At 51.0% G+C, this 13477-nt stretch overlaps 1 protein-coding gene across 2 annotated transcripts in view; it reads left to right on the top strand.

The window, feature by feature from the left end:
• Positions 1-13477, top strand: part of BTAF1 (B-TFIID TATA-box binding protein associated factor 1) — a 2675064-nt gene that overhangs the window by 1210426 nt on the left and 1451161 nt on the right. For both annotated transcript variants that reach the window (XM_069611378.1, XM_069611379.1), the window contains one exon: positions 11721-11924. In XM_069611378.1, the coding sequence (XP_069467479.1) occupies positions 11721-11924 (204 nt within the window). The remainder of the gene's footprint in view (positions 1-11720; positions 11925-13477) is intronic.

The following is a 13477-nucleotide window of genomic DNA, read 5'->3' as shown; positions in this document are numbered from 1 at the left end:
TCTCCAGTTTGGCCGTCCCGATCTCTGATTCATCTGCACAGTCCTGGAAACTCGTGTGAGCATGGCTTTTCCGCCAGAGGATTGAGTGGTGAACATCTTTCGGATGGTCGATGTCCTACAATCACAGGAACAGGTTTGTGCCTTGGCTTTCCTGTGCCTTCTGGGCACCTTGTGGTGCAGGTAGCGAGGCTGCGCATGAGATCCTTTCAGTGGCTTCTCTGTTGCCGATGGTTGCAGTTTGAGAGCCACATGTCTGACTTTCTTAAGATCTCGAGCCAGGTGGCTCCGGATCTTGCGTGGTGGGCTGTGCCAGACAGCTTGCTGAGAGGTGCTTTGTTACTTCATCCTTGGCCACGGGTGACGGCGGTCACTGATGTCTGACAGGCTGGGTCGCTCACCTGTCAGCACTGATGAGCGGACTGCGGTCTTACTCAGTCTGGGGAACACATCAATTTGTTGGAGTTGAGAGCGATCAGACTGGCCTGTGTTGCTTTCCTCCCTTCAGCGCAGGACTGTGCTGGTCCTGACTGTCAAAGAGGCCATGCACTTTATCAACAAATGAGGTTGTTTGGTGTCATTGCTGCTATGCAGAGAAGCCATGTGACTGCTTTTCTGGGCTCTAGACGGTTGCTCTAGTGCCGGGAGAGAGAATGTGACGGCGGATGCCTAAAGCAGGCAGAGTTCAGCCTCCCACAAGTGGAAGTTCTGGAGGATATATTCTATCCTTGGAGGACTCTGCCAGTGGACCTATTTGCCTCCAGTGTCAACAGGAAGTGCTAGTTCTGCTCTAGGTAATTTCTTTGATGGGGAGCTTTGTTGGACACAGTCGAGTGGACATTCAACCTTTTTGTTCCCGCTGATCCCTCTCATACTCGTATGCCCCGTCCCCTTTGCTCCATCCTTGTGGGGCGTCCCCCAACATGGGGACCGTACTGGCACCCTTTTGGCAGCAAAAAATTGAGCTTCACCTTTAAATTTAGTATAGCCCACGGGGCCGCAGCCTCGGGTGTGGGAACGCCTTGCCCACTGGCGCTTCACCCCTGTCCCTTTATCCGCACGGATGGTGTCAGACCTGGCAGCCAGCGCTAAGACTTTTTTAGCTTCCTGCGTTCTCCCGGTTTGTTTTCAATTCTTATTTCGCTTCCCTTCGGTGCCTCACCTCCACGCCGTCTGTCGGCCGCAGGAGGATCCACGGGATGTGCCTCTTGTAACCGCTCGTTCCAGGCCTCAGACCCCCATGCACTTTGTCTTAAGTGTTTGGGGTCCGACCACCACTGGGACTTGTATGCGGCCTGCAGCGCTCTGTCACAGGGCATTGAAGAATCGTGTTTCGCCGTGGAGGGAGATCTTCCCCCACTTCTCCTCCACCCCACCTTAAGGACTTCGTCTCCAGGACCTCTCGTCAAGACAAGGTATGCCCTCTGTTCAGCGCAGAGACTCCTTCCCCGGAGTTCCCCAGGATAAGGGTTCCTCGCATGCAGGTTCGGGCAGGCCCGAGGCCTCTGGCTACCGGCTCCCAAGCCGAGGGGCCCGGGGGCCCTACCAGGCTGTCCACATGGACGATCAGGCTCGTCCTCTTCTGCTACCCAGAGCAGTAAGGTCTAGTCGAGTGCCACCTCCAAGAGTTAGTCCTCGGCTAGATCCAGCATGGCTACCGGCACAGGTGCCGAGGGCTCTGAGGCGGTACCCAGGGCCTTTCGACTACCGGCCGCCTGGTTGGGGGCTCAGCGCCTACCAGAGGAATCTGAGGTTGGCGCCTCTGCTTTGGGTGCAAGACCCAAGCTGTATCCTCCTTTGTCTGAGGCCTCTCCTCGTTCAGAGCCTTCATGCCCTTTCTCCCAGGGCATGGCGCAAGGTATCAAAATGGCGAGCGGCACATGGTGCCACCTGCCAGGCAGGTGGCCATCTTGGCTCCGGCTCAGGCCCTGCCAGTGCTTTCGCCCATCGAGTGGGCTTGGCAGGATGATTCTAGCACCCTTCCCTCGAAGCGGCTGCGGGTCCTACAGTGCAGGTTTTTGGTCCTCTCAGGAGTACATCTACCCATGAGACTTGGAGCTATGCTCACCAGGCGCCTCAGCATTTTCACCAGGAGCAGAGACCCAGCAGCTCGCAGTCCTGGGTCCCTGGGGACCCGGTGGCTAGTGTGGACCACTTCTTCAAACGCTTCCTCTTCCTCATGCGTTCCCCTGAAGGACATCCCCCAAATAGTGCCTGCTCGGTCCCCTACCCTGGGTACACCTCCAATTCCGCCAAGTGATTCCGGTGCCTGTCCCTCCACCGTTGCAGGCCCTACCGGTTGTAACGATCCCTCCACCTCCTGAACCATCAATGCCTCCTCCTCAACAGCCGTTGGACCGGTCTACGACTCCGGACCTGGGGGTGGGGGACCCCTTCGGCACCTGTGTCCCAGGGTCTAGCTTACCCTCAGCAGGTGAAAAAAGGGTGAGGGATGGGATGACTCCAAGGAAGGCGAGCCCTCCGCATCGGTTAAGGCCTTTCATGACCACCTTCAGGGCCTTGCAGAGTTCCTGCGGGGCCCCTCTTCCTGAAGAAGCCCCTCTTGAGTTGGGGCTGCTCGCAGCGGTCTTGGGGAAACGCACCATGGTCCGGTCTGGCATTCCCTTCAGAGGGATGTGCTGGAGGTGGCGCGGAAGGTCTGGGAGAAGTCTAGGCCCAACGCCCAGATGAACAAGAGTTGCACAGCCGGTTCAGGCAGATGGACGGGGAGCCAGTACTCATTGCCTCTGGCCCGCAGCGCCATTCCTCCGTGGTGGCTGCTGCTTCGCTTTAATCTAAACCATAGTCTGTCATCTTTCTCCATGGGAGCCACCTCCAGTTGCCTCTCCAAAGAGAGGACCAGGTCCTTGAGTCCTTGGGGAAAGTGCTGTAACTCCATCTCAGGGCTGCATCTGCTGCAGGCCAACGCAGACCCATCTTGGCTACGGCTAACCAGAAGCTGTGGCAGGAGCTTGGGGAATTCCTGCTTGACCTCTCTTCGGACAAGCAAGCCTCCTTCAAGGCTGATACGTCATATAACCGGGCCATTGTGCAGGACCTCCTCTTCGGTCTCCCATATTGACACAGCCAGCAGAGGGCTGTGCTTTGGGGTTGAGATGAGGACGGCGTGGATGCACACCACAAAGTTTTCATCTGACTTGCTGGAGCGAATCCTAGATCTGCCCTTCAAGTGTGTGGACCTTTTTTCATTCGTCCATTTTAGGGAGAATTCTCATTCAATGGCTAGTTTCCCTTACCTACTGAGTCCCTCAGCAGCTTTGCTGGATTTCTGGAGTTTACTTTTTCCACTTGGTAAGAGTTTGAGCTTTCCCCCACTCTTACCTGTTTTGCCATGTGCATTTCAGCTGTTTTTGTGATTGTGGACTCTGGAGCACACCACTTCAGTAGCCCCACTCTTTTGTGTGTTACACAGCACCTTCAGTGCATTGACACAGGGTTGTCTTTTAGGCTTCCCACCAACTCCTTTTCTGGGGCTGACTACTGTCCCCTAGAAAGGGGTAAAATTGCCATTAACTTTACGCAGTCAAATAACCACAGATCCAGTACACCCCATCTTACATGGAGTATTGGAAAGGGTTAATCCTTAGCCCTTGTTATCTGTTCCTCCTGGAGCATTGTTTTGCTATTAACATTTAGACTTGGCTGGTGGCAGTGATATCTACCCTAACTTTTCTATCGCGATTATACTATATAAACGTGGTATTGTTTTAGGCTATTATATTAGCCTTGAACCTATACCTGCTTGACCAAATACTTTCTTTTGGCTCCGGTCGGGTTTATTCGCCATTTCTTTTTGTTAAAGTCCTTCTTGTGTTTTACTTTCCACGGCAAACCAGGTTTGCCTTCTTTGTTCACCGTATTTTGGCGGGCTTCTGCCAAGAAGCCCTCCTCTAGGTGCCTGGGTGTCTAGTTGGGCTGAATGTGAGGGAGGGGGTAGTCACCCCCTGCACAGGGTATCCTAGGAAACCCAAGTCGCACATGTTTGGCTGAGGTGGTTGTCTGGGCTGGACAGCCCCCCCTGCTGCGTGATTGACAGCCAGGCTGTGTGAATGGGGGATTTTCGCATAAAAGGCAGGACTCTTGGGCTGGAAGTCAGTCGCCGCTGGAACTACAAGGAACCGAAGAGAAGCGGAGAAGACGGCTGCTGCAACTACCCCGTCCCGGTGAAGCCCTACTGCAGTCCTGAGCTATCTACCTTTCGACGACCAGAGAAGATACATTCTGCAGTCTTCTTCCCTTGAGCCTGGTGGGGTCAACCAGCTCATCTTCCACAGCCAGAGGATCCTCTTCGTGGTCTAAATCGCTGCTCACTGCTTTAGTGGTCCGGATAGCCATCTGAAGAGCCTCTCCTGTTTTTAAAGGAGCGCACCTTTTATTCACTGTCACTGCTGCTGGCTTCATACCTGTGTGGTGCACACCCCTTGTCACAACCCCTGACCCTGCAACACTTGCCTCCACCAATTCCATATCCCATGCTCTCGTGTTTGCCTCAAAGCGCCCCCATAGGGTTCATCTGTCTTTCAGGCCACGCTACTGCACCATCATTAGGACTTGGAATGAGACCAGTTGGACCCAGGCATGGGGACTATGGCATCAGACACAATGAGGCATTGGATTGACCACCCAACATGGAGGGTAAACAGCCCAAACACTGGTGAGGACTGCAGTCAAGTCACTAGGCGTGGCTGCTATATAAGCCACGCCCAGGCTTGGTTCCACGCTTCGCGTTGTTCTGCCAGCAGGCAGTGGAATGCTCACCGTGATCTCCAGAGCTGGCAGCAACTTCCGTAGACTCGCTCCGAGGAGAGTCTCTCTCCGCAACTACTGAGTCTCCAAGTCATGCTCCACTGTTTTCACGTCGGGCCGGCTCCTCTCGTCAGCAGCTGCAGTCATCGGGCCTGCGGCCCCTCCAACTCCTCCGTAGCAAACCATCGGGTCCACGGCCCTCCGCAGAGCATCAGCTGTTGAAACCATCAGGTGCGCGGCCCTCCCGCTCTTCAGCCGCCGCAGTCATCCTTCAGTCACGCCCAGGAGCCCAGCTTCATCCGAACCTGAAGACAAGAGAACTGCGAGTAGAGCAAGGAAGGAAAGCACAGTGCATGAAAAAACGAACATTAACAAGGGAACCGTTTAACAGTGCTTGCATATTCAAACCAAGGCAAAACGGACACAAAGACAATAAGCTTGCCGACAGACACTTCCTGACAAGTCAGCATGCAAGCCAAGCTAACCAGTAACTGTCACCTCAAAAGGCGCAGCATAATTCCAAGCCACAGCGGGTCTGGGCAGGATGATTCATCAGTGAAGCAACTGGTGGACTTTAACTATTGCACCCCTGCTAAGGGTGAAGAGCAGGATGGAGAGCTAATCATCTTAACTCATAAGTTAAGCTCAGGCACACACAAGGAGGGAGGGAATCACGGAGAGGTTAAGTGGACAGGGTGGGGATTACTAGTACAAGGCCCTACAAACCCACCACAATCTCTCTTCTTGGTCCCCCACAGAGGCAGTAAGCCAAGAGTTAAAGAGCATCGAGCGGAGGTTCTTGATACTCCCGCAGAGCGAAGGTGAGCGTGACACCCCTCCAGACGTTGTCCTTCTTGCCGAAGCTCCAGGAACCATGGGTCTGCAGGAAACTACCAGGAACAGCCGTGGCACCAGCTTCTTCCTTGAATAAGGTACTGTGTTCTGCTTTGCGGAACTAGGGTGAATCCCTTTTCTCCTCCTCCAAGGCTTGCCCTTGTCTTCCCTCATAATTTTTGCTTCCTCTGTTGACAATATCCAAGTACTCCTGTCGACGTTGAATCTTGAACTGTCTGACTATGTGATCCTCGACAACAGGAACCCGGTTTCACTTGACACTGGCTCCGGCCTATTGACTTTGTATTTCTGTCAGCGAGTGTTCTCTGATTCTGTCTGCCTTGACAAAAGTATTGTCTATGATTTTTGCCCCCAACTCTCTCTGGTTAACTCGGGTGCTAAGTGTGTTTTTGCCCCGGTAACATTTCTTTTCGCAGATACGCATATCTTTCGTAAGACCGAACTTTCATTACTGTCAAAAAGTGATCGCATATGTATTCCCGGTAACGTCGTTTGTTTCACAACACCGGTCCGTTAGGACATAGGGTACTTACCTTGAGTTGTTCAGTGCCAAGAGAATTGGTTGTGTAGTGTATTTTTCGTGTGGTTTTAATTTAATAGAAGTGTTGTATTTTACAGATGGTTTAAAAATAAATGTACTTATATTTTTAACCTGAAACCTTGAGTCTGTGTTTGCTTGAGTCACAGTAATTGTGGTCCCTTTGTATAATCTCTGCTACTGCTCATATACTCTTGATAAGCCTGGCTGCTCCGCTACTGCTACCACTTTAACATAGCAGTACAGGCTTGTACCAAAGGTGAACTTGTATTACCACTTGTAGTCTTAATTGTGTGTAGTGGTCCCTAAGGCCACTGCACAGGATTCTGCTTAACAGTCCATCGATGACAAATTGACGAAGATAAAATCTACCCAGACCTCCAAGTCCTTGACCATCCTAACAAAGCTGGATCAGAAATCCGTCCCTCAATCCCAGGGTAGGACCGAGTTCAAACCCCAAATATTCTCCGGCTTCAAGGGGGTCAGGGGCCGCGGTATGCACAGGCCTGACAGGTCACCCAATGGCAGCAGAGGACGCTGCATGGGTTTTTCCACTTCACCTGTGCGCCCTCCCCACCCATCTGATGCCAAGATGCAGCGCCGCCTGGGTCGGGGAACAAAGCTTGCATCTGGGGGGGTGGGAGGTGTTTGGCTCTGTTCCAGGACACCAGGAAGTGTCTTTTCAGCAACCCGTGGCTCCCATCTGTGGTCTCCACGGGCTTCAGCCTTCCTCTACCATTCTCTCCTCCATATCGGGTCGCATCCTCTTTTACGGGAGATCCTGTCTCTATTGGAGATGCATGCGATAGAACTGGTTCCTCTTGTAGATGGGGGGGGCTCCGGCAACTATTCCACGATTTTTACAGTACCAAAGAACAACCAGGCTGGCCTGAGAGTAGTCCTGGACCTGTCATTTCTAAATCTGTCTTCGCTGCTGGATCGCTTCAAGATTATTACTCCTGCACACATAGCCGTGTCTGTGTGCAGGGGACTGGATGTGTTCCCTGGACCTCAAGGATGCGTACCTGCCATGTACCCATTAATCAACCACATCAGAAGTTTCTGTGGTTTACGATTGTCGTACCACTTCCAGTACAAAGTGCTGCCCTTCTGCCTGAACTCGGCCCTTTGTGTTTTCATGAAAATTGATGATTGCGATGGCTGGCCATCAACTGTACCCTTAACTGGACGACTGGTTGGTGAGGGCGGGGTTAAACGAAGCAGTAGTGCTCTCCTTCCAGAGATTGGCAGAGAGCCTTCATCAGCTGGGGTTTTCCCTCCAAATGAGGAAATATCAGTTATTCCCTTCTCAGGATCTGGTCTTCCTAGGGGTGCGTTGAAACACTACTGTTCAGCGGGTGTTCCCCACACCCCAGAGGCTGATGTCCCCCCGCAAGGCGGTGTGGCACTTTCTGGCCAACTTGACCACCTCGGCTTGGTATTTCAGCACATTCTAGGCCTGATGGCCTTCTGAATGCTGACTGCACAGCACGCCAGACTCCAGATGAGGCGCCTCCATCTCCACCTGGTGGCCAATTGGAGATCAGGGGACGTGGTCTGGATCGGACAGGATCTCAATTCCACTGCTCCTTTTGCCTGATCTTCACTGGTTGTTGATGGATGACCATGTTTCAGTAGGAGCCCCCTTTCAACCAACCGGAGCCTTCCCTGATGGTGACTACTAATTCCTCTTTCGGCCTGGGGGGGGCTACTCTGGAGGGCTATGCAATGAAGGGAGCATGGTCCAGGGCAGAAGCCCTCCTACATATAAATCTGCTCAAGCTCTGCGGCTTGGGCCTGGCCCTCAAGACATTTTGCCCCTAATCAGGTACAAGTTGGTTCGCGTCAGGATGGACAATTCTACTACAATGTTTTATCTGAACAAACTGGGTGGCGCCCGTTTCCCTCCGCCCACCCCCTCATATGCATGGAGGCGGTTTCGATCTGGGAATGGGCCCTTACAGAGACGATTTGATTTCGCCAGTCCAGCTGCCGGGGACAGCACTGTAGAAGCGGATCAGCTGAGTTGCTTGGGGTTCAACACCTACTAGTGGGAGTTGAACAATGACTCCTTGTTGCCCCGTTACAGCATTTGAGGTTTGCGGACCTGGATTTGTTTGCATCCCCACAGAATGCCAAGTGCGCCCAGTTTGCATCATGGGCAGGTCGGTGTCTGGGGTCTCTGTTGGCATGTCTGCAGGTGTTAGGCAGTCTCACCCACCCCTCTACTCCAACTGCTTCTCCGCAAGTTCCAGGCCTCAGTGGGTTGTAGCCTCATCCTGGTTGCCCCCCAATGGCTTTGAGACCCTGCTTTTCCAATCTGCTGCAGTTGTGCTCGCAGCGTCCCGCCCATCTTCAGATCCCAGCAGGGGATTCGTGTCGCAGCAGGGCAAGGCAGTGGAGCATCATGACCCAGCCAATCTAGCCCTGGTCCTGATCAGCTGAGGCTTCAGCACTTTAAATTTTCAGATGACACGTGGGACACCATTCAGCAGGCCAGGAGGCCCTCGACTCAGTCCCAGTATAAGAGCAAATGGACTAGGTTCTGCCTTTGGGCACGCAAAAAGGGACTGGACCCTGTCTTGGTGATGTATTGGCTTTCTCTGCACGCCTGGCTAGTTCTGGAATAGAGGTGGATACTTGCTGCATGTATTTGGCGGCCATCAGGGTTTACAAGAATTCCCCTGAGCACGTGTTTTCGGCGGCCAACCTGGTGGTTTAGGCTCACCTTAAGGGGTTGTCAAGAATTGTTCCTCCAGTGCAAAGGCTGCATCCGGTCTTGGACCTCAATGTGGTTCTGGCGGCCTTGCAACGCAAGCCTTTTGATCCGATGGCTTCCGAAGACATCTGCTTGGTAATTCTAAAGACAGTTTGTTGGTGGCTCTCAGCTCTGCATGCAGGGTTAGTGCACCGCAGGCTTTGTCCTCGTGTGAGCCATTAATCACATCTCACAACAAGGTCAATTTCTTGCCCAAGGTGGTCTCCCCATTTCATTTGAATCAAGAGATCTGACTGTCGGTGTTCTTCCCGAACCTGGAGTTGGAAGCAGAGCGGGCCCTGCATTCCTTGGATCTCGGGAGGATCCTCTGGTTTCATCTCTCTGACAAAATCTTTCAGGAAGTCTGAACCATTGTTTGTGACTTTTGGGGGTTCCTCCCCCAGCTCTCAGGCTTCCATCGCCTCTTGGATGGTTCAGGCCATTTGGAAGACTTAAGTGGCCATGGGCAAACCTGTTCTTGAGGGGATTCATGCCCATGCAGTCAAAGTGAAGGCCACGGCTTTTGCATTTCAGCGACGTGCTTCTTGGGATGTGATCAGTAAGGTGGCTGCAGAGTTCGAGCAGGCGGTTCTGAGGAACCTTTTTGCTTCATCCTAGATATGAGGCAGATGATCACAGCTCCACCCTATGTTCTTGTTTGGTGGAATCACCCACAAGGATGGAGGAAAGGGGACGGGACGTATGAATAATTAATCAACTTAACTATGTCCCATCTGCCTTCCCCCCCCCCCCCCCCCCCCTGCTAGAATACCAAGGGCTAAAAAGGAACTAGGAGTAGCCAGATATCTCAGAGTCCGATGTGTGCAAAGGTGACTGAGGTGAGGCTCTGCAGGGCGGGGCCTCCGCGGTGGCTTCCCACATACAAGGCTGTGCACTATACTAAATTTAAAGGTGAATCTCGATTTCTTTATTTTGCTGCCAAAAGGTTCCGGTACCGTCCCCATGTGGGGAGATGCCCCACAAGGATTGAGGAAAGGAGACTATGGACTAAGAGTACTCTAGCTACTGCGGTGAGTAACTTTAATTTCTGCTGGTTCTCAGGAGACTGCGTCTGTTGAGGATCTTGTTGATCCTGATTGCACCAGACTGGGCCCAGAGAACGAGGTACCAAGAGTTTCTGGACATGTCCACCTTCCCTCTCTGGTACCTCCCAAAGAGAGTGGGATCACTTTGCTGGAATGGTGGTTTCTTAATCTGAATCTCAGCAGCCTGTACATTCATGCTTGGCTACTGAGTGGATAAGATGCAAGGAGTGGAACTTGCCAGACTACATCCTTGACATTGTCCCGTCAGCCCGGATACCCGCTTTGAAATGCATTAGTGGCTGCTGATTGTGTATATTTTTGACCTGATGCCTGGTGTTGGAGTCTTGGCTGTACTTGGCTCAAGCGGGTTTACAGACTGGCACTGTTAGTTACCTCAACCTTACTTCGGTATTCAAGAGGTCCCCGGAACGGCCCATTCTTCAGAAACCCCACTGTTAAGCTGTTCTTGCAGCTGTGTGTAACCAGTTTCCTCACCGCCAGTTTGTGGTTCCGGCATGGGATTTAAGTTGAGTTGACATTCTTATGGGAGCTCTGTTGGAGCCCTTTCATTCTTGTTCTATTAGATTGCTCACCTTTAAGGTGCTTTTCCTGCTTGCCATCGCTTATGCTAGACTGGTGAGAGTTCCAGGCATTATCGGTTAAACCTCCCTGTTTAGTTTTCTCTAAAGAGAAGGCAACATTCATATGGGAACCCTCCTTTCTTTCAAATGTGGTCTCAGATTTCCATCTGTCTCAAAAGATCCATCTTCTGTCTTCTTTCCTTTGCCCCATACTTCCAAGGCAGAGGAACATTTTCATCAGCTTGACTCGATGCAGGCTCTAGTCTACTACGTCTCCGACCAGGCATGTGAGGAATATGACAAGCTTTTTGTTAGTTATGCATATGCTTGTGCTGGAAGGGCTATGACCAAACAGTCCCTGCCAAAGTGGATTATTCTCTGTATCTCAGAATGCTATGTTCTAGTGGGTAAGGATGTACCCGAGAGGCTAGGAGCTGGTTCTACTAGAGTAGCTGCCACCTACCCTGCAGAGGGGAGTCTCTCCTGGACATCTCTCTGGTGGCAACGTGGGCTACTCTGTACACGTTTGCTAAGAATTATAGCTTGAATTCCTTTTCAGATCAGAACATTAGTTTCGGAAGGGCAGTCCTCTATTTTCTGGTTTGGTGGTGTCCTTTGCTCTCCTCCCCGTTCTGATCCACGTACTGCTATGGGAGTCCTATCATAGATGAGTAATCCGGGGGAGAAGGGATACACTTAACTGGTAAAATTCTTTCTGGTGGATGTTCCTCCCACTAATTCCTCAATTCCCTACAGCCTGCGCCACCTGGAGTATAGCTAGTACATCATTGGTTTGGCATTCCCTCAGCATCCAAATGTTAGTAAAAAAAGATTGAATTTAGGACACAGGGCGCTGTCCCATGATATATACTGGCCTCAACATGGCAGGGTGTGTAGAGGCATCGTGTTCCCCAAACACGTAGCTGCACTGCGCCCCCTGGTGGTTGATGGGTTTCTGAAGAACAGCTGCCCCATAGATAGGTTTTTTTATGTATGAAGAATCGGTGGGAGGAGCCTCCATCAGATACATAATTACTGAGCGGTAAGTAACTAACCCATTTCTGACAGTTGTCCTTGTTCGCTGCAGCAGAGAAAAACACTTTGGAGTAGTCTGCTATTTTGATGCCCTCCTTGAATTTTATGTGTTTAATGTGAGGGTTATCTTATCTTTCTCACAGGAAAGAAAAGCCGTGGCCATTTCCATTCAACCTCGATTACTTAATGTTCTCTCGGAACATCTCTACTATGATGAAATTGCACTTCCTTTCACGCGAATGCAGAATGAATGCAAGCAGTTAATTTCGCTATTTGCAGATGCACATCTGAACGTTGGAAACAGAATAAACTGCAGCGTCTTTACTATTGATCAAGCTAATGAGTTGGTGAGTAACCTTACTTTAATGTTTCTCCAAATTTCTTCTATGGAGTGACGTTTTTACGGAGTTTAATAATATTGTGGTCTGCATTACTATCTTAGTAGTACGTTGGTGCCTTTTCCAGAAGCCAATATCTGTGGACATAACTTAGACTGGGAAAATTGCCCTTCCTTTACTCTGTACCCTAATCCTGGAATCGTAAACCCTATGAGATAAGAGAATTCATGTTTGAACATTGCTGATATTAATGTTAATGGTATTTATATAGCACACCATCACCAACCGAGTTCATCTCCAGGCGCTCAGGTGGATCTGTAAACAAAAAGGTGGGGGGGTGGGTGAAGAGGGCATAGGAAAGTGAGAGGTGGTGTGTACCGTTGGCAGCTTCAGTTCAGTTTTCACTGTGTGCTGTGCTTGGGTGTGCATATAGGATCGAAGCGAGTCCTTGGGTGGTGCTGTTGAGATCTATGATGATTGTTGCGATATGCTGAAGTGTGGCGGTTTGCTGCGAGAGAAGTGGTTGTCGGTTTTAGTGTGAATTGCATATGCAGAAATTTGAGGTTTTGGTTAGTGGGTTGTATGTCTCATAATCCTTGTAGTTTTGTTTTATGTATCATGTCATATTGGGTTGGTATAATCTTTCTCTTGGTTTACTGACTGTCTAGTTTCTGGGGTGATACCGTGGCTGGTTTCCGGCAAAAAAATTTTTGTTTTGGGCTTAGTACCCCCGGTTGGGTGAGAATTATCCCCTAGATAGATATAATTGTGATATATTATCATTCACCATCTCCTTTCTGTCGGTAGTCCATTGGGTAGGTATATTCTTCTCTTCCCTTTTCTGACTGTCTAGTTTCAGGGGCAGTGGTGAGGCTGGCCTCCAACTAAGTTATTGAGCTTAGTACACCCAGAAGGGCCAGCATTATTCCTGCTTGGGTAGTGGTGTTACATTATCATTCCCCGCTCCTTCCCATCTAGTTCTCCAGCATGGGGTCTGGCATGGATTCACATGCTCATGAATATTCCCTGTCAGGCCGGGAATCAAATCAGTATCAGTTTAGTTTCTGATCTGTCTTTCTTAGTAGTAACCAATCACTGGTCTCTGGGTCATACTGCCCCAACCAATGACTGCCCTCTCCCTAAGCCCTGCCTCTGGCAGCCATCCTCAAATTTTTACCGCACGTTCAAGTGTTGGGAGTCCTCGTGGTGTAGCTCTCGAGCTTTTGCTGCGTTTTCACGCTTTTTTCAGGAGATTTTTCTCATTTTTTGGTTAAATGGAGCCTCAAGCTCCACCGTTTCTACATCCAATCAACGGGGATCCGTTTCAGAGTGTTCTACGCCCCTCAAAGGTGAAGATTTCGTCGAGTTACGCTTTTGGAGGATTCCAGAAGTTCTGAGGCCTACCCCGGACATGGCCCAGGAGAAAGGAAGCTCGACGCCCGGGAAGCTGTTCAGGACCTGCCCTGGATGCCAACTTCAGAATGTTTTCAAGGAGGACGAGCATTCGTCATGTCTCTACTGTCTCCATGAGGACAAGACGCACACGGAGAGGGACTGCGCGT

The sequence above is a fragment of the Ambystoma mexicanum genome, chromosome 8, assembly GCF_040938575.1.
Source record: "Ambystoma mexicanum isolate Mex_15411 chromosome 8, UKY_AmexF1_1, whole genome shotgun sequence".
NCBI classification, from domain to species: Eukaryota; Metazoa; Chordata; class Amphibia; order Caudata; family Ambystomatidae; genus Ambystoma; species Ambystoma mexicanum.
The sequence above is the reverse complement of the archived record's forward strand: the minus strand, read 5'-3'. Positions and strand labels throughout refer to the sequence as shown.